At 55.5% G+C, this 27,750-nt stretch overlaps 1 protein-coding gene across 1 annotated transcript in view; it reads left to right on the plus strand.

Moving 5' to 3' along the window:
• The window catches only part of TESC (tescalcin), a 46,958-nt gene that overhangs the window by 16,366 nt on the left and 2,842 nt on the right, over nt 1–27,750 (plus strand). The window contains exons 2-6 of the mRNA XM_021698638.1: nt 6,011–6,080; nt 18,542–18,622; nt 22,526–22,665; nt 24,429–24,490; nt 24,593–24,700. Coding sequence (XP_021554313.1) covers nt 6,011–6,080; nt 18,542–18,622; nt 22,526–22,665; nt 24,429–24,490; nt 24,593–24,700 — 461 coding nt within the window. The remainder of the gene's footprint in view (nt 1–6,010; nt 6,081–18,541; nt 18,623–22,525; nt 22,666–24,428; nt 24,491–24,592; nt 24,701–27,750) is intronic.

The following is a 27,750-nucleotide window of genomic DNA, read 5'->3' on the forward strand; positions in this document are numbered from 1 at the left end:
ACTTGCAGGTATATACTTCCTGGTTTAAGCTTTTGATACAGAGTGACAGGTCACCCCCCCCCCAACACACACACAAAGATTGGGCCAGTTAAACTCCCACCAGCCCCTGGAAGGGTGGGAAATCAACCCTCAGGTTGAAATCTGAAACCAAAGATAATGAGGTCAACATGCCTATGCACCCAGGTGGCTCGGTCTCTCGTCTCCACGGCAACTGTGACCTCATGGGGACTTGGAGAAAGGGCTGAGCAAGGAACAGGGAAACCAGAAAAGCTTCCATCCTGGGAGCCCCCGAGGGGGGCCTTGCACACATGGAGCAGGTGCCCACAGGACAGACCCTCTGGGGGACCCCCGGACCTGAGGGTGCTTTGAAAGTCAGTTCATGAGGCCTCAGACGTTCTCCCCCCCCCCCCCCCCCCCCCGCCCAATTACTGAGGCTGAGGAGCCGTACCTAAGTTGAACCCTGAACTCTTGGCTCTGGGGATTTGGGTGCCAAAGACAGGGAACCAGATGTGGGAGATTGTTTTTCTGACACCTCTGCTTTCAATCAGGCACGACAGGAAGGCTTGTGTGCATACGTGTGAGTGTGCGTGCATGCAGGCACTTGGCATGCAATTAGCTGGAAACTTCCTTAGAGAAACCTGGTCCATGATGATTTCTGGTTTATATACCTCTTCTTATCTGTGTGATCTTGGGCAAGTTTCTGTGCTCCCATCTCTAGAATGGGGATAAAAAACCATCCTTACCCAATAGGATTGATGAAAGGCTTATGTGAGCCAGGGCTTAGCAGGAGTGGGGCTGAGCACAGTGCCCTGGACACGGTGAATGCTCAATGAATGTCAGCTGCTGTGGTTCTCGTGCTTATGCACGTAATTCATTTTTTTTAATGGCTCTATTGAGATGTAACTCACATACTGTACAGTTCACCCATTTAAAGTGTACTCAGTAGTTTTTAGTATAATCACAGGGTTGTGCAACCATCACCACAATCTAACTTTGGAACATTTTCATGCCCCCCCCAAAGAAGCTCAGTACCTATTAGCATGACTCCGCCTACCTCCCCAGCCCCAGGCAAGCCCTGGTCTACTTTGGATTTGCCTATCTGAGCATCTCCTATAAATGGAATCATTCAATGGGTGGCCTTTGTGACTGGCCTCTTTCACTTAGCATCATTTTGAAGGTAACTCATCTGTCATAGAGGTTGTTTAGGATCATCTTGGGCTGTAATTTCTGATATTTTTCATCAGATCATTGTATTTTTTTTTTAATCTGCGGTTGAGAGCTCAGAGCTGCCTTTGATCACACAAAGAGAGGCGGCATGGGGCGTCAGTAAGCAAATGAACAAACACGAAACCACACACGTTCTGCCCAACAAACTGAGCCCAAATCCTGGGTCTGCCTTTCAACTTCAGCGACCTTCAGCAAGTTACCGATCCCCTCAGATCCTTAGTTTGTTCTTCTGTGAAATGGGAGTGTCTGTCCATTCTAGGGTCATGCAGAAGATTAAGTAAGAACACGTGCGCACAGGACATGCTACTCTGCCGAGGATGATTCATCCATAGCGATGTCTTCGAGATTCCTGGGCTGTCCCATATGGGACCATATTGTGTGCTTAAAATATTCATTACTTGACTAATAAACATGCATTGCGTATTAGAGAAAATTCGGAAAATATAGATGAATCAAAGCAAAACAAACACTTTAATCCCACTACTGGGAGGGACAATTGCTATTATTATTTCAGGGAAAATAAGTCCAGATTTCCTTTCACTACTTATATACATTTGTATGTGTCTACATATTTCCCCCAGCATGAGGTCATGCTATTTTTGTAGCAAGCTGTTGTGTTTTTAAGTAGGCGCCAGTGTGGGGCTTGACCTCACCACCCTGAGATCAAGAGTTGCATGCTCGACTGGTGGGCGCTTGGGTGGCTCAGTTGGTTAAGTGTCTGCCTCCGGCTCAGGTCATGATCCAGGGTCTTGGGATCGAGCCCTGAATCGGGCTCCCTGCTCAGTGAGGAGCCTGCTTCCCCCCTCCCTCTGCCTGCTGCTCCCCACGCTTGTTCTCTTCTCTCTCTCTCTGTCAAATAAATAAATAAAATCTTTAAAAACAAAACAAAAAAGTCACATGCTCTACCATCTGAGCCACCCAGGTGCCCCAGCAAGCTGTTTTTAAACGATATCATATGTGGACTATATTTTCATGTCAGATACACAATTACCACTTTTCAAAAGCAACATGCTTTATTTTTAATTGGCTAAGTATACCATAAAATATTTGACCAATCTGCTTTTGGTGAGCACTTACATTGAGTCCAGTTTTGTTTTTTTTAATTTTCTTTTTAGATTTTATTTGACAGAGACAGAGATAGAGCACAAGTGGGGAGGAGAGGGAGAAGCAGACTCCCCGCTGAGCAGGGAGCCCGATGTGGGACTCGATCCCAGGACCCCAGGATCATGACCTGAGCCGAAGGCAGATGCTTAACCAACTGAGCCACCCAGGCGCCCAAGTCCAGTTTTTAAGCTGTTAAGAATACAGAGGTGGGACACCTGGCTAGCTTAGTCGGTATAGCGTGTGACTCTTGATCTCGGAGTTTTAAGTTCGAGCCCCACATTGGGCATGGAGATTACTTAAAAAATAAAATTTAAAAAAAGAATATAAAGTTGAACACATTTGTATATTCATGTTCTGTTCTTGTTGGATTTATTTTTTTTAGAACAAATTCTTGCCAAGTAGAACTACTGAATTTTTTTTTTTTGAATTACTGAATTTTTCATGTAAACGTTTTACTGTGATAACATGTACCAAAAAGCGCATCACCATGAATATATATTTCCATGAACTTGCTGAGAACACATGTGTATAACCTGCATCTGGATCAAGAAATAGAATACTCCCAGTACCCAGAGGCCTCCCTCATGCCCCATTCAAATTGCTACTCTCCCCTCAGGGGCAACCACTATCCTGACTTCTCTTTTTAAAAATTAATACAGGGGTGCCTGTGTGGCTCATTCGGTTAAGGGTCTAACTCTTGATTCTGGCTAAGATCATGATCTCAGGGTTGTGAGATCGAGCCCCACATTGGGCTCGCACTGGATGTGGGGCCTGCTTAAGATTCTCTCTCTCCCTCTGTCCCCCTCTAAAAAAAAAAAAAATTAAGACAATGTCATCATCATTATTATTAGAGAAGTTTTAGGTAGGTTCACAGCAAAATTCAGGGGAAATTAGAGTTTTCTCATATACCCACCCCCAACCCCACTATTGCTTGATCACCCCCATTATCAGCAATCCCCCAACAGAGTGGTACTTTGGATACAGTCAGTGACCCTACATGACACATCATCACCCCAAGTCCATTGTGTACATTAGGGTTCCCTCTTGGGGTTGTATGTTCTGTGGGTTTGGACATATGTATAGTGATGGGCATCCACCATGATGATATCCTACAGAGTTGTCTCACTGCTCTAAAAACCCTCTGCTCTACCTATTCCTCCCTCGCCCCCCGCGACCCCTGACAGCCACTGATGTCTCTCGCGTCTTCATAGTTTTGCCTTTTCCAGAATGTCATATAGTTGGAATCATCCAGAATGTAGCTCTTTTCTTTTTCTTTTCTTCTTTTTTTTTAAGATTTTATTTATTTTGACAGAGAGAGACAGCGAGAGAGGGAACACAAGCAGGGGGAGTGGGAGAGGGAGAAGCAGGCTTCCCGCAGAGCAGGGAGCCCGATGCGGGGCTTGATCCCAAGACTCTGGGATCATGACCTGAGCGGAAGGCAGACGCTTAACGACTGAGCCACCCAGGCGCCCCCAGAATGTAGCTTTTCTATCCTGACTTCTAACACTGTACATGAGTTTTGTCTGTTTTTGAACTTTATTTGGATGGAATCATAAAGTACGTGTTTTTTCCTGTCTGACTACTTTTGCTTGTTTTTTTTATTTTTATTTTTTAAAGATTTTATTTATTTATTTGGGACAGAGAGAATGAGAGAGAGAGCGCACATGAGAGGGGGGAGGGTCAGAGGGAAAAGCAGGCTCCCTGCCGAGCAGGGAGCCCGATGCGGGACTCGATCCAGGGACTCCAGGATCATGACCTGAGCCGAAGGCAGTCGCTTAACCAACTGAGCCACCCAGGCGCCCTACTTTTGCTTGTTTTGATGGTTCTTTTTTTAGGATTTTTAAATTTTTTTTCAAGTAATCTCTACACCCACTGTAGGGCTCGAACTCACAACCCCGAGATCAAGAGTCCCACGTTCCACCAACTAAGCCAGCTAGAGGCCCATTTTTGTGGTTTTGAAACTCACCCAAGTTATAACACATATTGTTGGTTCACTGCTGTATACTATCCCGTGACTACAGTACACTGTAACTCTTTATGTGTTCTGCCATTGCTGGGGGCTTGGATAGCTTCCAGTTTAGGACTGTTGAAATCGTATTTCCATGAACCAGCTCCTACATATTTTCTGATGAGCACAAGTATGCGTTTCTGTTGGGTATGGACCCAGGAGTGGAATTGCTAGCCTATCCAGTGTACACATGTCTATGCTGATATGCATGTGCTGTAAATGGCCATATCCTCCTCCAGAAAGGTGGTAGCAGCCCCTGGTGGTTATCAGCCTTTCCAATGGTCAGTTTCTACATCTGTAATGGGGATAGAGCCCTGTCCCAGGGTGTCATGGGGAAGAGATGAGCTAATGTGTGGAGATGTGCATCCAGTACTCAGCAAACCCTCCGTACCAGTTGGCAGTCATAAGGAGTATTTTCTCACCAACAGCAGCTTCTAGGGAGGCTGGAGAATTCTGAGCTGCAGACTCTTGAAGAGATGCAACCTGAGTCTGAGACCAAAAAAAAAAAAAAACAAACCCAACAGGAAATGAGGTGACGAGCTGGTCCCAGAAATTAGTTGCCTCTGCAACAAGAGGAGAAGAGATGTTTAAGGCATGGGAAGCGCTGGGAGGAGGGTGGAGGGGGCTGACTGTTCATCAGCCCAGCACCTGTTTGGAAGGTTCTGCACGAACTGTACCTAGTCCCCGGGAACCAGAGGTAAGGGCCTTGCACGCCAGGGTATATGGGCAGACAGGAGATACTGAGTAGCGGATGAGGGCAGGCTTGGGAGATGGGTCCCAGCTTGCCTCATGGCAGGTTGTGTGGTCGAAAGTGTAGCTACAGTGTTCAAATCGGAGATAGAAGAGTAGCTACTCCCCTACAGTGTTGTGTCGAGGCTGAAGTGAGAAGGTACAGGTCGGTGTTGGTGTTTCGTTCTGTGCGTTTCATAAAATAAGCCCTTGTGTGGACGAGACCATTATGAATCCTGGCATGCACAAGGGCCTCATGCCAGCTGTGGAAGAAACATGGCCCGCCAGCCTGGAAAGGGTCATTAAGAAAAGCTGCCGTACATAGGTTTTCTAAAACCATTGAGATCATCTGTCATGCACAGTGCAATTATCAAAATCCTATTTCTTTTCCTTCCAGTTCCCTCGCTGCACCAGATTCTCTGTGTCTCACTGCGCGTCTCCCAAATTACCTAGCACCAGCCTGAACCGCTTTTCCCTTCCATACTCCTCTGTCTTGCAGTATGGGACCAACTGTCTGAAGCGCCTTGCTCAGCTAGGAAAACACCTGTCTTCAGGAGTGGGAGGGGAGGAAGTCAGACAAACGGATGGGATCCCTTTAGTGGGCTGGGGAAGGGGAGAATGACCTGGTTCACGTTCTTGCTGTCCCGGGAGCTGCTGTTGTATTGCCAAGGAGATCTGAAGGAATAACCCCGGAGGTGCATTGTCAGGAAGAATGGGAAACCCTTTGTTGGATTCTTCCTCTGGTGGTGCTCAGTGTTGCCTGGGTGGGGAATGCAGGAGAACAATGGAACGGGAGGGTGGGACGAGGCAGGAGGATGTCACCAGCCTCCTGCTGGTGGCTTCTGAGTTCAGGGATCACTCATGTCTTCCTGTTTCTCTCTCCCACTCTGCCCCCCCTCCTTCTCCTCCTCCTCCTCCTCCTCCTCCTCCCCTGCTTCTCAGTCTCCTCAGACCAGATCGAGCAGCTCCACCGGAGGTTTAAGCAGCTAAGTGGAGACCAGCCCACCATTCGGTAAGACCTGCGGTTGGGTTTGGGCGTTGGGCATGTCCATGGCCCTTGAGGATTTCTCTTGCAGCTCTTTTCTTTCTCTGAGTGCAGGGTGACTCTGAAAGAGCCCCTGGGTTGCCCCATTTCCTGCGGCAAACCTGTAGTTGTTGTAATTCTTTTGGTCCCTTCTAGACGAGATGTTCTAGAACCAGTCTAGAGCCACACCTGTTTCTCTCGGGATCAGGAATGTCTAACCAGAGTGAAGACAGTGGGCCAGTCAGCTACACGTACCCTACCCTGACTTCCTCAAATGGGACATGCTTCTGGCCTCTGTGCTTAGAATCCCAGATAGACGTTGAAGGTCTGTTGAATGTCTCTTGACTCCGCTTTCTCTTGGTGGTTACTTCCAGCCTCAGGCAAGATGGCAGGAGCAGCCTCTGATTTCTGTCAAGGAAACTGGCCATCCTACGTTGCGTTTTTAGTGTTAATCTTTTAGAAGCTATGTAGGTTTAAGGAGGAATGCCTTAAACTGTTCTCCTTATCCCACAACAGTGTGTTCAGTCTTAGATGCTGGTTGAATTATATAAAACTAGGTTAGTGAGAGGTCCTGGTTAGCGTGTTTGGTCATCACAGAGTTGGCCAAGAAGCTTTGAGTCAAACTGTTGCAAGCAGGGTTTCCAATGCAAGGTAAACAGCACTGTACCACAAACTTTCTAACAGATGCAGTTTCCTAAAATAAATATTCCAGGTCTGAAGTTTACAGTCTTCAGGCTTCAAAACAAACATTTGAATAATCCAGGGAAACTTCCTTCATCTTAGTAAACAGACTTAAATTTTACCTAAGTTTTATGTCAACTGACAGATAAAATATCCACTTTCCCTGGTCTGTCTAAACAGAAGCATGTTGTTAATCCCATGCATTGTATTCTCAAAGCTTCCATTCCCAGAGCTTAGAGTCTGGTGATCGCATGGTTCCTGTGGCCTCTTGTCTCAATTTGATTATATCCAAGGCAGAATGAGAGCCGGTTAGGACTGACGTCTTTAATTCTATCCAGGGCACCTGCTAAGCCCAGTAAAGGAGAGGGAGTGAGCCCAGCAGAAAGTCACCTGGCTTCTCGTTGGCTCCGAGAGTGTTACATGTCTGGGTCGGAGCCAATCACCATGAGATGCTAGAGATGCAAATGGGTTTTCCCTAGCGCTGTGAGGGAGTGGAGCTGGGTCATCAGCCAGGGGCAGGGATGGAGAGTGGAGTGGTTTCTCAAGGGCAGGTTGGGCTGAGGAGTGGGTGCAGGGTGGCAACACCTCAGCCGGGCACCTGGGCGTCTAAGGGGAGGTAACACTGTGCACCTGGATGTTGGACCATGGAAGTGGCAGGGCACCCCTCCCCCTCCTCCCATCAGAAGTTTCTGGGCCCGTGCTCTGTGCCAGGTGCTCGGTACCTGGGCTGGTGGATGCAGCTTCCGGTGGGTGATGTGTGAAAGTGGGGCCCCCTCTCTCAAGAGCATTTTCCAGCAAGCGATGCCCTCAGCCCTGGACAAGCTGCTGTGCCTGGGGGTGGCACTTGGCAGCCGGACTGTCCTCGGAGCCTCTCCCAGTTTGAGATTCTAGCATCCGAGCTCCGTGTGGCCCAGTGTATGTGCTTTACACACACTCTTTCCCAGCTGGAGTGTGTGCACAAATCACTTGGGAACCTTCCTCATGTAGGCTTGGCCTCGGCCGGTGTGTGCGGCCTGGGACCCTGCATTTCTAACTGGCACCTGGGCTGCACGCCCCTTGGGCGCCTGGCCCTGGGGCATAGTAAGCACTCAGCAGAGGCCACCCCGCGTCTGTCCCCAACCCGGTTCTCCTGCCTCCGGGGCTCAGATGTCTGTCTGTGCCGTCCTAACCACCACCTCTGTCCTCAAGCCTGTGGCCTCCCTCCTCTGGCTCACATCCCTGTGCCTAAATCCAGCGCGGCTCGTAGGTCTTAGCAGCAGCGGGGTTTCCTCCGGGAAGTCCGCACCCCGTCAGGCTCTCCAGGCCCCTTACGTCCTCCCCGTGGCCACAGGACGCAGCGGTTTCTGCCTCCCCGTGGGACGGCGAGTGTGAACGTGGGTGTGATCACCTGGGAACCGTGTTACAACGCAGGTTTGACTCACAGGTCTGGAGCAGGACCCCAGACTCTGCATTTCCAACGAGCACGCGGGGTCACGGGCAGGTCGGCCCCCCCCCCAGCACCGAGGGTGGTGCCCAGGAGCCCCTCTGGGTTGGGTGGCCGGAGGCTGCGTTCCCACAGGCACTGAGGGGCCCGGGTTGCAGGCTCCTGCCTCCCACTTGTGGGCACACGAGCTGTGGGCTCTGCACACCCACCCCCAGGACCATCCCACGCATCATGCTTTTCCCACCTGCCCTCACGCAGGCCCTGAGTGTGTCTGCTTAGGCCCGGTGAGCAGCCCCTGCTCCCAGGCCTTGGGGCCCCTTCAGGTCGTGTCCATACTCTTTAGCTGGGGACCACCAAGGTCTCCGGGTGCTGGTGTTTGCTGAGGTCTCCTCGAGGACACCGCCTTTTCCAAGGTAACCCTCCTACCCTCTGCACTCCCACAGCCTCCTCCTGGGGGTGCTCCACCCCCCCCCGTTGACAGCGCAGAATCATAACTGTGCCCCTAGCAGACCGCTGGCCCCATGAGGGGCAGGAACTGGGTTTTTGTTCCTGGCCCTAGTGCTGTGTCCAGGGCTGGTGACCTACTAGAGGCGTGGGAGGACCATTACTGGTTGCTCTCTCTCATTCATTCAACCAAAGTCATGAGGAAGAAGCGAGAGTAAGGATTGCCAAAGTTCTTCATAAGCCATGAAGCGTGGAATCCGTGAGACCCGTTGTTAACGCCGTGTCCCTCCATAGGGTGTGCAAGTCCCCGGGGAAGAATTTATCCGGGGCCTGGTTCGTAGGAGCGTTCACGGATGTAAGTGGTTATTCATTGAGCATGCTTTTTGTGCTGCGTAGCTGGAGTATGTTACTTTGGTTTTCTAAAACCCGACTGGAAGTAGTGGTAGGGACAGCTGTTCTCCCCATTTTACAGATGGGAAAGTCAGGCTCAGAGAGGTGCTGTGCCTGTTCCCGAGTCACAGAGCTCCTCCGTGGAGGAACGGGGACTTGAGCCCAGGGCTGAGATCCCTCTGTAAGGAAGCTGTGGGCATTGCCGTAACTTGGGAGTGGCTTCTGAGGACCTCAGTCTCCCTGCTCTGCCATCCGAGGACTGTCCGCCCTTATCATCCCGGGGTGGGCATGTATAATCTCCATCCCCAAAGCCCCAGCTCCAGTGTCTCGCAACGTCTGCCGGGAGGCTGGTGTCAACTGTGGGGTGACCGCCCAGCCCAGCGGGGAGGAGGTGATAGACCATAGTGTTTTATGCAAACAGGTCTGCCTGAAGGGCCCCCCGCTCCCAGAACCACTTTGCCCGATCCTACTCTGCCTTTCAGGACCTGGGGAAGGGGGAAGGGGCAGGTTTTCGGGTCCCCCAGGCATTCCTACCCATCCTCCCAGGGCAGAAGGGATGAACAGCCCTGGGCTGGGATCTGGTCCCCGGCACTGTCCCCACACTGCCAAGGGTTTCCCCAGGGACCCAGGGGCCGAGCCTTCAACCTCAACATCCAGGATGCTGTGGGCTATGCTGGGGTTTCTGAACAGGGAAGGGCGCTTCGCTTCATTAGCATCCAGCTTTGTGAAAAGCATCGCCCGGCGTCCCCTGGGTGAGGCCCCCAGCACCATGGTCTGCGAGGGGTGTGGGAGGTGGCACGCTTTGCCCTGCCTTCTCAGCGAATGAGGTGCCCCGAGAGCTTATTAGGATCCTGTGGGGCAGGAGTTGGGGTAGGAAAGGGGAGGGGTAGATACCTCAAGTGCAAAAAGCCCCTCAAAAGTGACCATGTACACCTGCAGGCTTTAAACATAGACTACTAGTAAGTTTTGTAAGTTGCATTAAAAAAGTAATAAAGAATTGAGTTTCTGAATGTGTGACTTTGATAAATTGTATATAGCTTTTAAAAAAAAAATTCCCACAACCTAAGAACCACTGGAAGGGATTTAATTTTAACCCACCATCTCCTGCCCATGTTTGGTTGGTCCCTTGTCCTTCTGAAAATGATCTGAGGCGTCCGGGGACGGCCTTACCCTGAGGCCCCAGAGCTGCCGGGTCAGAGCCCCACTCTGTATGCATTCCTTACAAGGCCCAGCACCTGAATAAAAAAAAATCCTAAAGCTGCATTTTCCTTTAAGGCCCCCCTAAATTGTATATTTCAGGACCCCCAAAACCTGAGTCCACGCTGACACAAGTACTAAGCTCGGAGTCCTCTTGGAGAAATGCTTGAATAGAAAACGGTCATGGGACACATTGGTCGGGTACCCATGCTGTGCTTGTAGACTTCTGTCCTCAAGGCTTTTCTTCCAGCAGGGAAGCCCCTCCCCTAAGTGGATCCCCAAACAGATAGGATTTTAGATCAGGAGGAAAATACAATAATTGCCTCTGGCACTTTGTCTTTCTTTAGTTGGGGCCACTTAAGTGGTGAATGCCTTAAACAGCAAATTTTACTTCCTGAGCGCGCCGTGGCCGGCTCACCACCCTCCAGAAATAGATGCCGTGGAATCCTTCAAAGTGACGCAGGCCAGGAGGAGGTCTGATTAGATAGATCCACATTACGAAAATATTTTTAGATTCATCAGGCCTCTGAATGTGGAGTGAGTCCTGGAGTAAACAGAGCCACAGACCTACAAGGCAGAGAAAAAGGGAGCAGTGCTCATTGTTGATCGCCACCCAAGTACAGAGCAGCATTCTGGTTTTTCTTAATATTTTTATTATTTGAGAGAGCGAGAGAGTGAGCGAGAGCATGAGGAGGGGGAGCTGCAGAGGGAGAGAGAGAAGCAGACTCCCATGCTGAGCAGAGAGCCCAACGCGGGACTCGATCCCAGGACCCTGGGATCATGACCTGAGCTGAAGGCAGACGCTTCACCGACTGAGCCCCCCAGGTGCCCAGGGCAGAGCAGCATCCCGATAGGCCCGAGCAGAAGTCCTGACTCTGCGTCCTGCTTTGCATCCCCTGGCAGCACTTACCCACTGCCCTGTGGCGTTCAAGGTCAGCTCACAGTCAAGTATGTAATTGGGAGCCCCGGCTGCCATTAGCTGAGGGCTAATATGTGCTGGGCACAGGGCTGCACGCCCACCTGCCTGGTTCCAGGGGTCTGAGGAACCCTGTGAAGTTTACACCATTATCCCATCTTCCAGATTAAGAAACTGAGGCTGGAGAGGTTAAGGTCAAAGCAGAGCTGGAACCCCCAAATAACTGTTTTCCTTACTATCTAAGACTTATTTTTGGAGGGGTTTACTTATGGAGGGTCTTCCCTGCTTAGAAGAAAAGCCAAAGCCTACAGTGAACATATTGCTTTTCTCTAAATTAAGTCCTTTTAACCTAGTCACTTTGCTTTTATCCTGTCAAACAGCCAAAAATGTCCTTTTTTTTAAGTCCTCCTGACAGTGAAGAGTTGAGGCACTGCCTACATCATCAGGCCATTTTGCTGTCAGTGTTTAATGAATTCCGAGAGTTAATGAGTCCTCCCTTTAAAGCCTCAGCTAGCATGGTGCATATTCATCTGACAAAGAAGAACCCACAGTTGCCTGGACAGCTCTCCAGGCGACAGTGGGCGCGAGCGGTCCCGTCCGCTCAGGTGACAGGGAGAGCCGGGCAGGAGCCCCTTGGGTGTGAAGGGTGCCAAGATGTCCCCAAAGCAGGATGAAGCTTTCTAAAGGGACTTGACTAATTCGCAGGTACTTGAATGTACAGTTTTTACAGAGACCCTTTTACGGGTGATAGGGCCTCCCATGGCTGGTTCTGGTGTCCCAGATGCTGGAGTGAATGACTGGTGCGCTTCCCTCTGCCTCTCCTGGGGGCTCCTTTTGTGGGGGGCGGGGGGGCACGCGTGTGGTGGTGCATGGAGAAAGGGAGGGAGGGAGGGTCGGAGAGGTGACTAGCATGTAGGCAAGTCCATTATGTCTGAGCTAAGGAAAGAAACAGGATGGAGGGTGCCTCTCTTGGGACCGTGGTGGGGAGAGGGACCTTGGGGCAGGGAGTCATGTTCGGGCTGGAGCAGAAGGGACAGAAGGAGCCATATGTGATGACGAGGGAAGGGGTTCTAGGCAGAGGCATCGGCAGACTCCGGTGGGATGCGCTGCTTCCCCACCTCCCTCCTGACCCCTCCCCCTCCTGCTTCGTCTGCTCCAGCCTCGTGGATATTCCTGCCACGCCCGCCCCAGAGCTCTAGAACACACTGTTCCTTCTTGCGGGGTTTCTCTTGGCCCTTGGAGCTGGAGAATGTGTGTGTGTGTGTGTGGGGGTGTCCTGTGCACTGTAGGGTGTAGGTCACATCTTGGGCCTCTGCCCGCTAGATGCCAGTAACACCCCTCCCCCGGGATGACACCAAAAATGACCCCAGACGTGGCCACTGGGGTTAAGAACTTGCCACTCTGGTCTCTGCTCAAGCGTCACCTTTGCCAGGAGGCCTTCCCCGATCACCCCCCTGAGATCTCGTCCAGTTCCCCGTGGTCTCCATCTTGCCCCTGCTTGGTTTGCTTGCACAGTGCTCGCTGCTGCTGCCGGAGATGCTCCGTTTTCCCTCTGTCTTCATCCCCCTGCTGGAATCCCAGGAGGGATCCTGTCTGTCCTGTTCACCGCTGGAGCCAGCACCTAGAACAGCGTCTGGCCCGTGGAAGGTGCCAGAATACTTGTTGCTCCCCCCTACGATGAGGACACGGCAGGTGTCGGGAGGGCAGCTGGGTCCAGGCCTGGCGCGGGTACGGGAGAAGCTGAGAAAGCATGTGGCAGGGAGGAATGACATGGTGATGTCACTCTGGCTTTCGGAGGACGCACTTGCCTGGCGGCAAGGGGACCGCAGCTTCTTCTGCCAGAGCTTTTGTGCAAAGGCACGTGGATGGGAGAAACAAATGCCTGGTGCATTTGGGGGTTTCCCAGTGTTTCTTTAACCTTAACCGTCCCACGAGTTCCCCGGGGATCACGTTCAAGCGCAGGCTCTGATTCCGGGCCAGCTAAGGCTCCGTGTTTCTCACAAACCCCAAGTGATGCTGATATTGCTGGTCTGGGGAGCAAGCACACTTTGAGTTGCTCAGCATTGCCTGGGGGCCGTGCATGATACGTGAGGCTTGGCCCCTCCTGCGTGAGTCCCCGTGGGGGCCGGTTTCCCCAGTGGGGGCCCCCATGTGGAACTGTCACCTGCTAAAGGGTGGGCAGGGTGGGGGGGCGTCCGGGAGAGTCAGGCAGGCAGCCCCTGGAGTAAAGACCCCTCTCGGATGGACCAGTGTGAGCAGGGAGGCCGGAGTTCCAGGCTGGGAATCTGGGGGGCCTCGCTGTGTCCTCAGCTGGCGGGTGGCAGAGGACGCCCCGAGCCTGCAGAGAGAGCTTTGCAGTTGAGCTGGCCCTCGGAGCTGCCGGAAGCCAGCCCACACCGCAGGCTTGAGGAAGGGCCCCTCCTTGGTGGTTTTTCAGTCTGTCTTTCTCTTGTGGGCTGGATGCTTGCCTTCTTTCTGGGTCCCGGATGGGGCCTCTAGAGGCTTCGGGGAATGAGGGGGGCAGATCCCCAACCAAGATTTCAGTTGTTTTCACTCTTTCAAGTAAAAACCGACAACCCAGAAGAAGTAGCAAGTGTGAGGAATGTACGGGGCTGTTAGAGCCCAATTCAAAGCTCCCCTCCTGGCTGTGGGACCATGGCCTCCTCACTTCACCTCCCTGGGCCTCAGTTTCTCGCCTGTTAAATGGGGGTTATGGGTGTGTGGGGAGCAGTGTTTGCAAAGTGCTTAGCACAGCCTGGCACAGGGAAAGCCCTCTGGATGCCGTTTGCGGGGGGGGCGGGAGTCTTTAAACCCTGGGGCTCAGCCCCCAGGAGGAGGTGTGCAAGTTGAGTGCCTCTGGGGCCTCCGTGGGGGACCGCTCCCCGCTGGTCACCGCGGCAGCATTGCCGGACCCGTGGCCCCCACACATCAGCTCCGTCCCCAGAGCCCTGGGCTCGTGGGGAGCAGAGCTCTTTCCCATGGCGCCGGTCTGGGCCCGGACACCTGCGGCTGAGCCGGTTCTACCAGCCCAGTGGCCGCTGGGGGCGGGTGGGGAGGAAGGAGAATAAGACCGAAACCGGCATTTATGGGGCATTAAACTGTGGTCAACCTCTCCCAGGCTCTGGGCTTCAGGCCTGCAGTTGACTTGTTGAAAAGGGAAGTTGGCAAATATCCGGGGGTGTCCCCAAGGACCAGACAGCCAGACCTAAGTCTTCCTAGCATCTGCTTCCCGGAGATACTGTGCACTGTCTGTCTGTCAGTATCCTTCTTAGCAATAAGAAGTTTCTTTACCTTTGCCTCAGTTTCCCCATCTTTAACATGGGGATAAATGTCTGCCTTATAGGAAAATAACATAAAGCTCTTAGAGCAATACCTGTCACCTTGGGAGTACACAGAAAGTTAGCTGCTATTATTACTGCCCTAATGTTACTTTATTTTTAAAGATTTATTTCAGAGAGAGCACACACGTGAGCGGGGGAGGGGCTGAGGGAGAGAGAATCCTCGAGCAGACTCCCCGATGAGCACGTGGCCCAACGCAGGGCTGGATCCCAGCACCCCGAGATCATGACCGGAGTCGAAACCAAGAGTCAGCTGCCTAACAGACTGAGCCACCCGGGCGTCCTGATTGTCCTAATTTTAAAATGAAGAGCTCACTGTGTGTCAGGCAGTATCCTAAGCACCGTGTGTGTATTTATTGAATTTATTAATTTCATTAACCCCATGACACTACCCAGACATTCCCGTGATCCCCATTTTACAGATGAGAAATCTGAGGCTCCAAGACCTGGAGAGGCTTACCCAAGGTCACGTGCCTGGTCAGGAGCAGATCCTGAGCTGGCCCCGGGTGTACTTGATTTCATAGCCCCTTTGCTGTGGGCGGTGCTGGGTCTGCACCCAATTCACAGATGAGGAAACTGAGGCAATGAGCGTCTGTCACGTGGCTGTGTGAGAAAGCTGAGGTTTGAGTGTGGGTCCAGCAGGTACTTGAGGACTGGGGAGCAAGGGCAGCTGGGCTTCAGAGACACCTGCACAGACCCGGGATCCTGTGCCCCCAGCCCGATTCCCAGCATCCGCCTCACCTTTGCCCCTGTCAGTGGGAGGTCAGGCTGCTTTTCTTGTTAATTTTCTTCTGCAGACACATGGTCAGGCTCTGCAGGGTCCTTCCTTCCTCCACCGTCAGCCCCAGGGAGCCCTCTGGCCCTCTGTGGGATTTCATGGTGGCTGGAGAGGGCTGCTGGTGGGTCCCTTCTTGCCCCCTTTCCAAACACGGGGCCCGGGTTTCTCCCAGCCCCCTAGAACCTGCAGCTTCCCCGTTGCTGGCCTCTGTTCCCTTCTGGGGAATTAACCAGAGCCATTTCCACGTCCCACGTGTGTCCCCAAATAGGATGCTCCTGGCAGCTCTGGGGGACAGCTCCTCTGATAGCCTGTTCCTGAGCTTGGCAAGGCGCAGCTGAGGTTTGATGCTCTCCAAGGACCCCAGGGTGAGTCCTGGGAGCAGCTGAGAGGCCTGGACGCCTCCGCGGGGGGACTGAGCCTGGCGCTAGCCAGGTGCTCAAGACAATGGACGAGGAGTCGAGCCCCGCCCACACTCACCACCCCTGTTCACTCTGCACACGGCTCACTGAGCACCTGTGGTGCCCCCAGCTGCGCAAGGCGCTGAGGACATGGTGCTCTGGACATGAGGGTCCCTGTCCCCAGCTCTCTGGTGTGTGAAAGCTTCAGATGTCTGTGGCATCTGCGTGCCCACTTTACAGATAGGAAACCGAGGCCGGATTAGCGGTAGCCCAGACCCCTGGCCAATGAAAGCCAGAGGGGGGGTTGGGGGGGGGTCTCAGCCACGTAGCTGCTGGTCGCTTCTTTCCCCTTCTCCCAAAATTCTCTCTCAAGCTCCACGTGGCTCCTCGGACCTGACTTGTCCCCGTGTGGGGGTCTCCCGTGGTGGGGAGGACGGCGTACCCAGAAAAAGTGTCGGCTGCCAGAGAGGGGAACTTACAGACTGCACGTAGCCATGACCTCACACCCAGGTCCAAGGCAGAACGTTCTCTGCCTCAGAGCCTCCTCCTGTCCCTTCCTGGTCCCCCTCCCCGAAGGCAGTTGACCTTTCTCCTGATTTCGGGCTGCATAGGTCAGCGCTCGTACCTTGTGCTCTTTATATAAAGAGGGTCATAGTGCAGTGGTTCTTTGCTTTTTGGTCTTTAAGCATATCTTAGGGAAATTTTTTAGATGCCTTATTGAGATACAATGCACGTATCCTACAGTTTACCCATTTAAAGTATGCAGTCAGTTTGAGGACTTTTTTTTTTTTTTTTTTTTTTTTTGGTGAGAGAGAGAGAATGAGAGACAGCATGAGAGAGAGGAGGGTGAGAGGGAGAAGCAGACTCCCCGCCGAGCAGGGAGCCCGATGTGGGACTCGATCCCGGGACTCCAGGATCATGACCTGAGCCAAAGGCAGTCGCCCAACCGACTGAGCCACCCAGGCGCCCCTGAGGACCTTTTCATCACCCCCCCTCCCCTCCCTGCCATGAAACCCTATACCCATTAGCCACCAACCCCTCTATGACCCCACCCCCGGCAGCCATTAGTCTGCTTTCTGTTTCTGGATCTGCCATGGATCGGCCTGTTCTGGTCGTGGCAGATAAATGGATCGTGTCTGGCGTCTTCCGCTCAGCACCTGCCTTCGAGCGTCGTCCACATGATAGCGTGCATCAACACTGCGATCCTTTTTCCGACCAAATAGTATTCCATCACCCCGGGCAACTGTTCTGAGTGTGCCCCTTCTTCAGACCTGGGATCTGAGGAATCTGAAGCATGGTGTCCATGGACACTGGCTCCTGAGTTTGGCTGGGTGACCCCCCTGTCTCCCCCGAGCCAGTCCCATTGGGAGCCGCGGGCGGGGGTGGGGGGCGGATAGGAAGGAGCGTGGAGGTGGCCGTGGGCTCACGGAGGGGTCTGGGCATCCGAGCCAGGCTCCCCTTTCCCTTCTGAGAGGTGGGGGACAGGACAGGGGTCAGTCCTGTGCTTCTGCTGGAAGCTTCCAACCCAGACAGTGTTTAACTCTCTGTGTACGCGGCACTGCCTCCTTCCCGGCATGCGTTTGTTCAACTTTTGAGCCCCAAATCTGTTGACTAGCCCACCCCTGGACACACTCATCTCAAGTGTCTGACCTCCTTCCAACTCTGCTGCCTGGGCGTGCATCCTTGCTCCCTGGGATTACCAGCCTGGGCCTTGGGTCCCTTCCAAGGCCACTGCCCCTTGAAGTCCATGGGACAGAAGAAAAACTAGGAAGCAGATTCTGAGAGAAAAGGACGGCTTTTGGTGGGAAGGTCGAGCGGGCAAGGGCCTCCTTCCCTGCGGACCCGCAGCCTGTCCCCCACCCAGCGGTACCTGTGTGCAGTGACAGGGTGGCTGGGATTGAAATTCACCTCCTTCTGCCCCCAAGCCAGCACCTTCCCCCCGCCCCGAACAGCTTTACAGAAATAGGGTTCACATACCATACGATTTGCCATTAAAATGTACAATTCCATGGCTTCTAGTACCCTCAAAGGTGTGTGTCCAGCCCCACAGTCAATTTCTGAATCTTTTGATCATCCCCTACAGAAGCCTGGTACCCTTAGCTGTCCCTCCCCAGCGTTCCCATGCCCCCGGTCCCTGGGCGCCCCTGGTCTCCATTCAGTCTCTACGGATCCACCTGTTCGAGACATTTCGTGTAAATGGAATCCGACACTGTAGTTTTGGTGCTGGGCTTCTTTCCCTCAGCACATGTAATGTTTTCAAGGCTCAGTTGTGTTGCAGTGTGGATCCCTACTTCCTTCCTTTTTATGGCTGAATAATACTCCATCGTCTGGATGGACCACAAATTGTCTACTCAGTTGACAGACACTTGGGAGGTTTCTGCTGTGCGGCTACTATGAATAATGCTTCTATGCCGTCCGTGTACCTGTTCTTGCGTGGATGCATTTGTAGGCGTGGAAGCGCCAAGGCCCATGCTAACTCTCCATTCCACCCGTTGAGGACTTGCCAGGCTGTCTCCAGTCTCTGGGCCAACAGCCTGCTGCCCCAATTCCAGACTGGCCAAAGCAGGGTCTCCTCACCTGGGGTCTGTGATGGGCCTCAGGTGGCCTCTGACCCCTCATAAGGAGGCACACACCTCGTGTCTCTGCATTTTTCTGGGGGTGAATGTCCAGGACACAGAGCGTCTTGGAGCCTTCGGATCCTCCCAGCTCCCAGTGGTCCAAGGTTGCACATCAATGCAGTGTATTCCAGTCTTGTCTCTGGACGATTCTCGTGGGACTTGCTCGGGACTAAGCAATACAGCCTGGTAAGTGGTGAACATGCCATGTGACCTTGGCTTTTTTTCCCCTCTCTCTTTTCCTGGTGCTTCTCCCTCCTGGGACCCAGCAAGGAGAACTTCAACAACGTCCCTGACCTGGAGCTCAACCCAATCCGATCCAAAATCATCCGTGCCTTCTTCGACAACAGGTGCGTCTTTGTCCCTGAACCAGCCCTAAACCAACCTACTCTTGTGAGGGGCGTCCCATCGTTTTTGCTGTGCTCTCTTCATCAGAAGTGAGTCGCTAGGTCAGCCCACGTGAAGAGAGGGGACTACACAGGGGCTGGGTGCCAGGAGGCCGGAATCGTTGGGAGCCGTCTTGGAGGCTACCTCAGTTTCCATATCTGTAAAAGATACACATCTGCCTCTCAGGGTTGCTGAGGGTGCACTGGGATAATGTGCACTAAGGAGTTGGCTGTCATTCTGCTTGTCACCCTGACGTGCAGAGAAACTGAGGCACAGGCGGTGGTGCAGTGTCCCGGAGCTGAGGCTCCAACCAGAGCTCATGCCCTCAAATGTCCAGCATTGTTGGAGTTGAAAGACTTGCGTGACTGCATGGAGACTCACTGTCTGAGGCTCCTTCAAGAGTTGGGTGGTGTACGCCCTCCCCAGGCTGCCAGGGCCCTAGGCCTGGCCCCCCATGTCTACAGAGATGGCTGAGAAACCGGGAGAACCGGCAGAAAGAGGAAGGAAGGGAACAGGCGTGTTGTGGCCAGAAGATGGGTGGTGACTTCCCGGAGGGGTTTCAAGTTTGTGAGCCTGAGCCACTCAGCTCTGGTTCTGCCAAGGCTGTGTGGCCCTAAGCAAGACGCTGAGTCTCCCTGAACCTCCCCAGGTTGCGGGTAGGGGTAGGTGTCCTCAGCTGCCCTGAAAGATACAGAGGCCTGCCTGCAGGGCAAGGCCTGAGAAGCTGACCAAGAGTTAACAAGGCAAAGCCGAGAGAAAAGGTGTTCTGGGAGGACCGAACTGCATGTGCAAAGGCCCTGTGGCGCAAGAAAGTTGAGCGAGTGTGGGTGGCCCAAAGGTCTGGCCAGAGCACAGAGAGGCCATGCGAGATGAGAGGTGTGGGGGAGGGCAGGGCTGCATCGTGCAGCCCCTTGACCGGCAAGAGGGGTCTTGACTTCAACCTGGGAGCAGCAGCGGGGGGTGCTGATGGGTTTAAGGCAGGGTGGGGATCGCAGACTCTGGCTGCCGGTGGGCTGTGGGGGACGGAGGCCCAGGAGAGGGTGTACTGTGTCCCCCAGGCTGGAGGCAGGGCTGCTGAGGGGGAGATGGAGGGCAGCGGGCAGCCCTGTGACACCTGGGAGGGAAGAAGAGAGGACAGAGGGAAGGATGGGCCTGGGGTTGGAGGTGAGCAGCTGGTACCAGAGGAATCTGCACGGACGATTGTCACATTTGCCAGAAGGACGGCACACAGTCTGTGGTGAAGATGGGGTTGGAATGCTCTTTTTGCCTCGTGGGCCCACACCTGCCTGTATGTGTCCGTGAGGCTTGTTTCCAAAAGGCTCTGCACAGATCTGGCCCCTTGGTAAGCTGGCCAGGCATCGGGGACGCAGCCTTCTGTGGGGTGCAGCTCACAGCCTGAGGTGAGCTAGGGAGGGGTGAGGGCAGTGGCCCTGCTGATACTAGCTGCCTCCTGGGGCCTAGCAGGCTGGTCCCCTGAGCCTCCCCCTGCCCTAGCAGGGAGTGTGTTCGGACTGGAGAGCGGGTGCTCCTGGTGTGGATGAGAATGTTCTGGGTCCTGACTGGGGCGTGGGTTACACAGGTGCATACTGTTCAAATGCAAAATCTGTGCCTTTGTATGTAATTATTCCTTAAGACAAATCTGACCCCAGGTCGCAGCTTGGCTTTCATCTGTCACCCGTGGGAACTGGGCACGGCTCCAGGAGCTGTGTTTTCGGCTCACGGGGTGGCATTCGGGTGTCTGCTGGGCTGCTGTCCGTGAGCCTCTGCCTGGGGGACGGGCCGTGGGCCTGAGGCTGGAGCTGCAGCCTCTGTCTGGCAGGGGACAGGAAGGCAGGGCCCACGCAAGCAGCCACTGGACTTGGGGGCGGCCAGTCAGAGGCAGGAGAGACACCCCCCTTTACTTGGAGGGTCCAAAGTTAGGACAGACATCGGAGGGCTGGGGCAGGTGCAGTGCTGCCTGCAAGGGGCGGGGGGGGGACTTCAGTTGGTCAGGGAATGCTGAGTGTCCAGAAGGTGGACGTCGAACCAAACCTCTGGGGGTCCCTGAGGAGTGGAGGGTGACAGGAGGGGGTGTGCTGGCCCGGGGTGGATGGTGACAACACCCACCTTTTGGGGCCTGGGGGAGCAGGGGGAGGGATTGGGGCTTACCCTGAGATTTGAAGCCTCTGGAGGTCCTGTAGCCTGGGAGCAGTAGGGTGTGATTTGCATTTTGCAAAGCTCCCTCTGGTCCCGTCCCGCTGAGGATGGTGGAGGCTGAGGGTAGGCCATGGCAGGTGCATGAGTGGGCAGGCAGCCTGGAAATCTCTGAAGAGGGGAAGATTTAGGAAGGACTCCCCCAGCCTTGCCCCAGAACAGCTTGGGGCCTGCAGCTAAGAGCCTGTATACTCTTCTCCATCTTTCATTTCTTTTTTTTTAAAGGTTTTATTTCTTTATTTGTATGAGAGAGAGCAAGCGCGCATGCACTCATAAGAGCACAAGCAATGGGGAGCTGCAGGTAGAGGGAGAAGCAGGCTCCCTGCTGAGCAGGGAGCCCGATGCGGGGCTTGATCCCAGGACTCTGGGGTCATGACCTGAGCTGAAAGCAGATGCTTAACCGACTGCACCACCCAGGTGTCCCCACATCCTTCGCTTCTTGTCGCGGAAGTTCCAAAGGGGTGGGGGGAGGACTTTGGAGTGGGTCCCAGAGACAGAATTTTCCTCTCAAGAAAGACCAGGGTCAGCCTTGCTTCCCAATCCCCTTCAGGACCTGGACTGTGGATGGAGGGCAGTCCTTCCCCACCTCCAAGGGCTCTGTTCCTTACACAATCATCAGAAAATTAAGGATGAAAAAGATTGCTCTAAACTGGGCATCTTTGCAAAAGGAATGAAAGCTGCCCGCTTGCTGAGGCCCTGCCGTCTGCCGCCAGGCACCATGCGGCCATGAGGCGGACCCTGCTGGAGCCCCGCCTGGAACGTGGGCCCTTCCTGGCACCTTCTGCAAAGCATGTTGCTAGGGACAACCTCGAGCCTGCCTTGACTTGTTAAAAGATCTGAAGTTATCAGTAAACTTTGCACTTTGGCAATAAACCAGTGACTCAGCGCTACCGAGCTAATCACTACCGGAATTGCAAACAGCTTGATAGAGAGCAGGAGTCGGCTAACTTTTTCTGTAAAAGGCCACAGAGTAAATATTTTAGGCTTCATGGGCCATGTAGAGTCTGTCACAGTGGCTCAGCTCTGCCGTGGTGGCATGAAAACAGCCACAGACACTGAGTAAATGAATGGGTGTGGCTGTGTGCCAATAAAACTTTATTTAAAGACATTGACATTTGAATTGCACGTAATTTTTATGAAATTTTGTCATGAGATGCTATTATTACTTTGGGTTTTTTCCTCCCCCCAAACATTTTTTCAACTATTTAAAAACCTAAAACCCCCTCTTCATCCATGGACTGGACAGAAATAGGCGGCACGCGGGGGTTGGGCCATGGACAGGAGTTGGCCAGCTTCGGATCTGGAGGAAAGGGTAAGGAGAGGTGGCTCGATGAGTTACTGAATTGCTCAGTGCCTTGGTTTCCCCATGTGTGAGTGCCCACTCCTGGGCACCCCAGCCCTCACCAGCAGCAGTGTGGTTGTGGTCTCGCCCCGGCCCCCTGTGCGGTGAGCTCTGGGAGGGCAGCACCGGGCTTGGGCTAAACCTCCAGGGGCACCCCCCTCCCGCCCTGGCGCCCCTGCAAGCAGGTTGCTGGGACATGGAACCCAAGGCTGAGACGGCCATCGCGGGCGAAGCGTGGGCCCAGAAGGGCCGCGTTCCCCGAAGCATCGCAGGCGAAGGGACAGGATCCGGGGTTCACGCGCTGCCGCCATGTCCCTCTCTGCTCCCGTAGGAACCTGCGCAAGGGGTCCAGCGGCCTGGCTGACGAGATCAACTTTGAGGATTTCCTGACCATCATGTCCTACTTCCGGCCTATCGACACCACCATGGACGAGGAGCAGGTGCAGCTGTGCCGGAAAGAGAAGTTGAGATGTGCGTGGGCGTCGGGGCCGGGCCGCGTCTCCCGGGGTTCCGCCGCGCCCCTGCAGCTGGCGGGTGGGCGAGTGCGGAGGGGAGGGCTGGGGGACGCCAGCCCGTGTCCTTTGGGAGGTCCGTCCCAGTTGACAGCACCCACGGAGGCCCCCAGGGGGTGCTTCTCCCCCCAGGTTGTGTCGTGGCGGCTGGGGTTCTCGGGGGATGTGAAAAGAGCAAGGCCCTTGGTTGAGACAGACCTGGGCTCCCATCGGGCCCCTTCCGCTGAGCAGCTGTGTGACCTCGAACCGGAACACGGGGTGCTGATCGTGAACACACGCTGGTTCTGAGGCTCAGTGAGGTCACCCAGGCGGCGCACGCCCTTGGCACCTGGGAGGAGCTCCGTGAACCTGTTTCTTCCCTCGTCCTTGAGCTGCCTCAGACGCCAGGTTCACCAGATGGGCCTCTGGCTGATCTGTCCTGGCGGAGCCCCCCTGGTCCCTGGGCTCTGGAGCCTGCGTCGTCGTGATCCAGGCTGGCCAGCAGCACGGGGTCCCGGGGTGGCCTGCGTCACGTGTCCCTGCCCCGTGCGGACTTTCCCAGGACTCCTGACATCCCGCCGTGGGCCACCCAGAGGCTCAGGCTCATCAGCAGGGACAAGTAAACATGGGGACTGGGCCGTATTTAGCTCTGGAATGTGTACGTGAGGGCTGGTGGGAACCGTCCGGGCTGGGGGCCCCCGAGGCCCCCCTCTGGTGCTCCGGACCAGCGGGGGAGCCCGGTGTCGGCCCAGCATCCACCTGCTCTGAGGGCCAGGTCGGGGTCGTGGAGACTCCCGGTTTCCCTTCCCTTAACGGGGCGGCCGTGGGCAAACACGTTAACTTCTCTGAGCTTCCACAGTACAGTCTGTGTGTGAAATGGGCTCAGGGCAGCCTCGCCTCGCGGGGTCACGTGCAGATGAGACGTGAAGATGTTTGCCGCATGTTGCCCGGGGTGTCCGGTCGGTGCTGGGTCAGTGGCAGCGTGGGGGACTCGGTGAGCTGCAGGCTGCGCTGCTGGGCCAGAGGGGCTGCCTTCCCTTCGGCTCCTGGCCTCTCCTGGGCTGCCCGATGCAGAGTGATGTCCATCAAGGAGCAAAGCGAATGACACAAAGTGGACTAACCAGAGGAGGTGCTGGTGTCCCTCCCCTGTGCCCACGGAGGGCCGGCTCAGACCAGCCAGGGGCTGGAATGTTGGCAGTGGGGTCCATGACCTGCCGATGAGAGCTGCCTGCTTGGGTTTTTGAGGAATGATGCCTCTTTAAAAAAAAAAAAAAAAAAAATCTTAAGTAATCTCTGTACACAACATGGGGCTCAAACTTACCACCCCGAGGTCAAGAGTCGCACGCTCTTCCAGCTGAGCCAGCCAGGCGCCCCGAGGAATGATACTTTGAAATAACATTGATCTGTCTTTGCATCAATGTCCCCTCTGTGCTCAGAGTGTGCCGGGATCCCTGGTCCTGATCTACCAGCTCTGTGGTTCCCTGAGCCCGTGCAGCGCCCGGAAATAGACGCTGCTGTTGTTATTCCCATTTGACAGATGGGAAAGCTGAGGCTCAGAGAAGTTAGGTCACTTGCCCAAGGTCACCCACCAGGAAGTAGGCAGTCTGACCCCATGGCCTTTGCCCTTGACCTCTACATTATGGATGTCTTTGGCTCATTTTGAGCAAGAAGGTTGGGGAAGCAGGGGGACGTGGGGCTCCACTCCCAGCTCGTCTGACCAAGCCCCCCCCCTGTCGCCCCCAGTTCTGTTCCACATGTATGACTCGGACAGCGACGGCCGCATCACCCTGGAAGAATATCGAAATGTAAAGTATGCTCCTCCGCCCGCCGGCCAGGGCTCCCGGGCCCTCCCCGCCCCCAGCCCGGACAGAGGCCTGAGGTCACCATGTGTCTACCTCACCCGGCAGGTGGTGGAGGAGCTGCTCTCCGGAAACCCGCACATCGAGAAGGAGTCAGCCCGCTCTATCGCCGACGGGGCCATGATGGAGGCGGCCAGCGTGTGTGTGGGGCAGATGGTGAGCCGTGTCCCCGGAACCCCCGGCTGACCCCTGCCCCGCCTTGCCCGGCTTGCTTCTGGAAGGCCATGAGGGGAGACCCCCAGGCCATCGGCTTGCCACACTGTTGTCAATGTAGGATGGTGGCTGGGAGGGGATTTCTGGCCTGGGGACGGATGGGGTCAGCAGGGGCTCCCCTCTGGGCTCCTTCGTCCGGGGCCCCGGCGCGGACCTGGGAGTGGGGACGTGCGTCAACAAGATGGAGGAGCGGGGCTCAGGACCGGCGCCTGTGGAGGGGAGCCCCCCGCCGGTCCCCAGAAGGGATGCGCGGGCCAGAGGCGGGTGGCCGTGGAGGCTCCACGTTGCCGCCGAGGGCCGGTGGCGGGGCTGAGCATCAGGGTCTCTGCACGGGTTCTGGACACCCCTGGAGGCTCGTCGGGGTTGTGCTGGTGTCGAGACGGCTGGGGCATTTCTCAGGACCGTGCGAGCCGGTTAGAGCAGGGCCACTCCCCCCCCCGGTGCTGGTGACTCGTGGGGCGGGACAGCCGTCCGTGGTGGGGACCGTCCTGTTCAACCGCGTCCCTGGCCTCCACCCCCTGGATGCAGGTCACTCCCTCCCAGTTGTGACAACCAAGAACGTCTCCAGACATGGCCAGGTGTCCCTGGTGGGGGAGCGGGTTCATCCCCAGTGAAGAACCACGAACGAGAGGGGCACAGACGTAGATGGTCAGCAGAGGGGGTGCTGCGCGGTAACCGACTGAGCCGGGGCGACCAGCAAGCACGTGCTGGGTTGTCGGGCTGTGGAGGCACCTGCAGATACACCCCAGGCAGGCCAGGCGCCCCCCGCGACGCTCCTGTCCCCGAGGGCAGCGGCACGGTCTGTGCACACATCATCCTAAGGACACCCCATGCATCGTTTCGTAGATCTGTAGTCTCATGTTCCTGGTGGGGAAACCGAGACCCAAGGACACAAAGAACTTTCTGGAATTCGGGGCAGCGATCCTTACTATGCCTGGTGGACTCACTCTTGTAGGGCTGGGTCTAGCCTGGCTAGCCCTTGACACGGTGGCTTTGAGCCCCAGGGACCCCGAGGACAGGCACCCAACCCTCTCTGTGACTTTGCTCGCTGAGGGTTTCGGCTGGTTCCACTGAGGCCATCGCCTCCTCACACCTGTGTTTCACGTGGCCGTGGCTCCAGACACCTGTGGCTTTGGGCTCACCAGGGCCTGAGCGGAGGGGTGTCTTCCTGCCGGAACCTGCTCTTTGTGCCCCAAGCCTGCCATCGAGGGGCCTGCTCCCCGGGGGCGGGGGCTGTGGTCATTGTGGTCATTGTATTGGCCTGTGTTTTATCTGTCTGCCTCTCAGACCCCGGGGGGGGGGGGGGGGCTTCTGGGAAACCACCCCACTCAGCGAACTACCTGCGGCCCAGAGGGCTGGTGACCTCAGTGGGGGAGCGTGGGGATCCCCCACCCTGTTGTCGAGCCAGGTTCCCGTTTGATTTAGTGACACTCTCCTCCTCTAAATGGCTCCCCATCCCACTCCACTTTCAACTGGTGACAGTTTTCTTAATGTGCTGTAGTAAAACAGTCGGCTGACAGCTGCTGACCTGCATAAGCTGCACAAACCTCAGAAGCGGAGGCGTCTTCGAGCCGACGCCTGCGCCCCCCCCCCCCCCCCCGGGTGTGCGCCCCGGGTGTCTTTCTTTTATTTACGGGTCCTCGGTGTGCTCTTAAAATATTTTCTCCTGCAGACGTTGGCCGGATACACACACGAGCTGTGGGGCGAGGGCCGGCCCCGCAGCTCAGTACCGCGCCCCCTCCGAGGACGCTGAACGGGCCGCCCGCGGGCTCCCAGAGCCGGCTCTTGCCCGGAGCAGTGCTGGCTTTCCAGAGTGCGACTTTCTCTGGAAGGACCCGTGGCTTGAGGACGGGGCTGCTAGGCTGGGGTCTCAGCTGGGGGCGGGGAGGGCTTCCCCCACCCGCGCCTGCCCTCCCTCCACGCGCACCCACCCTCCCGCCCTGCTCTCGGGCTGTGGAGCCCCATCTGTAATTAGCTCTCCTCGGCTGCCCTCTCTCTGAAGGCGTCCCCGGGTCCCCGGGTGGGAAGAGCAGGGAGCCCCAGGGGACAGGCCGGGGAAACTGGAGAACTGGTCGCATTTGTAAGATTTGAAAGCGTATGTAGGTTAGTTTTCTGTACGAAAAACCAGTGTTAGGAAACCACAAAGGGTGAGGAATCCGACCAGACGCTTGGAGCCTGCTGGGCTCCTCCCAGCCGGACCGGTGGCCTGGCCTCCGTGGGCCCCAGTGGCCTTCTCTCTAAAATGGGGGTAAGGGCAGGGCCCAGGCGGCAGACACCCAGGGTGAGCGCTGTTTCCTTCCGTGGACGGCAGGACAGCTCCGGAGACGTGTGCGATCTCCTGGGGCTTATCTTTCAGTACTCGCCGGCGTATACATGTGTGTCTTTTATTTCTGATTTACACGAACTGGAACTGAACAGACTGCTTCTTGTCTTCTCCGCACGGCCCTCCCCCCACCCATCCACTGGGCGGACGGTGGCTGTCTGCTTAGCGCGGGAGCTGTCGCCACCTGCCTGCGTGCTTCTGCCTGCTCTGTATCTTGGAGCCTTTTCCGCATTCGCACGGAGAGATTGACCCCTTCTTAATGGCTGCTTAGTAATCGGTAGCACAGATAACCAGGATTTATTTAGCTTGTCTTCCGTGGACGGACACGGATGGCAGCCGGGCTGTCACTGTCCCAAAGGGTGCTGCAGGCGGGGGTGAGGTTGGGGGAGGCTCGGCGGTGCCGAGAGCCCGAGATAGCAGCACAAGGGCCAGGAGCCCCACCTCTGGCCTCATGGGGTCCGGGTGTGCCCGGAGCCGGACAGACGCAGATGGAGACTGGCACTGACCATGACCGGCTGGGGGAGAGGCCCAGCAGCTGGCCCTTATCATGGTGACTCACTGGGCGCAAGGAGTGGGCCACAGAAGGCAGCCCTCCCGCCCCCCCCACCCCTGCCCCAGTGGTCAGTGAGCTCAGAGGGTCAGGTGGGCCGCAGAAGCCAGCCCTCCCGCC

This window comes from Neomonachus schauinslandi, chromosome 14 (genome assembly GCF_002201575.2).
Source record: "Neomonachus schauinslandi chromosome 14, ASM220157v2, whole genome shotgun sequence".
Taxonomy (NCBI): Eukaryota; Metazoa; Chordata; class Mammalia; order Carnivora; family Phocidae; genus Neomonachus; species Neomonachus schauinslandi.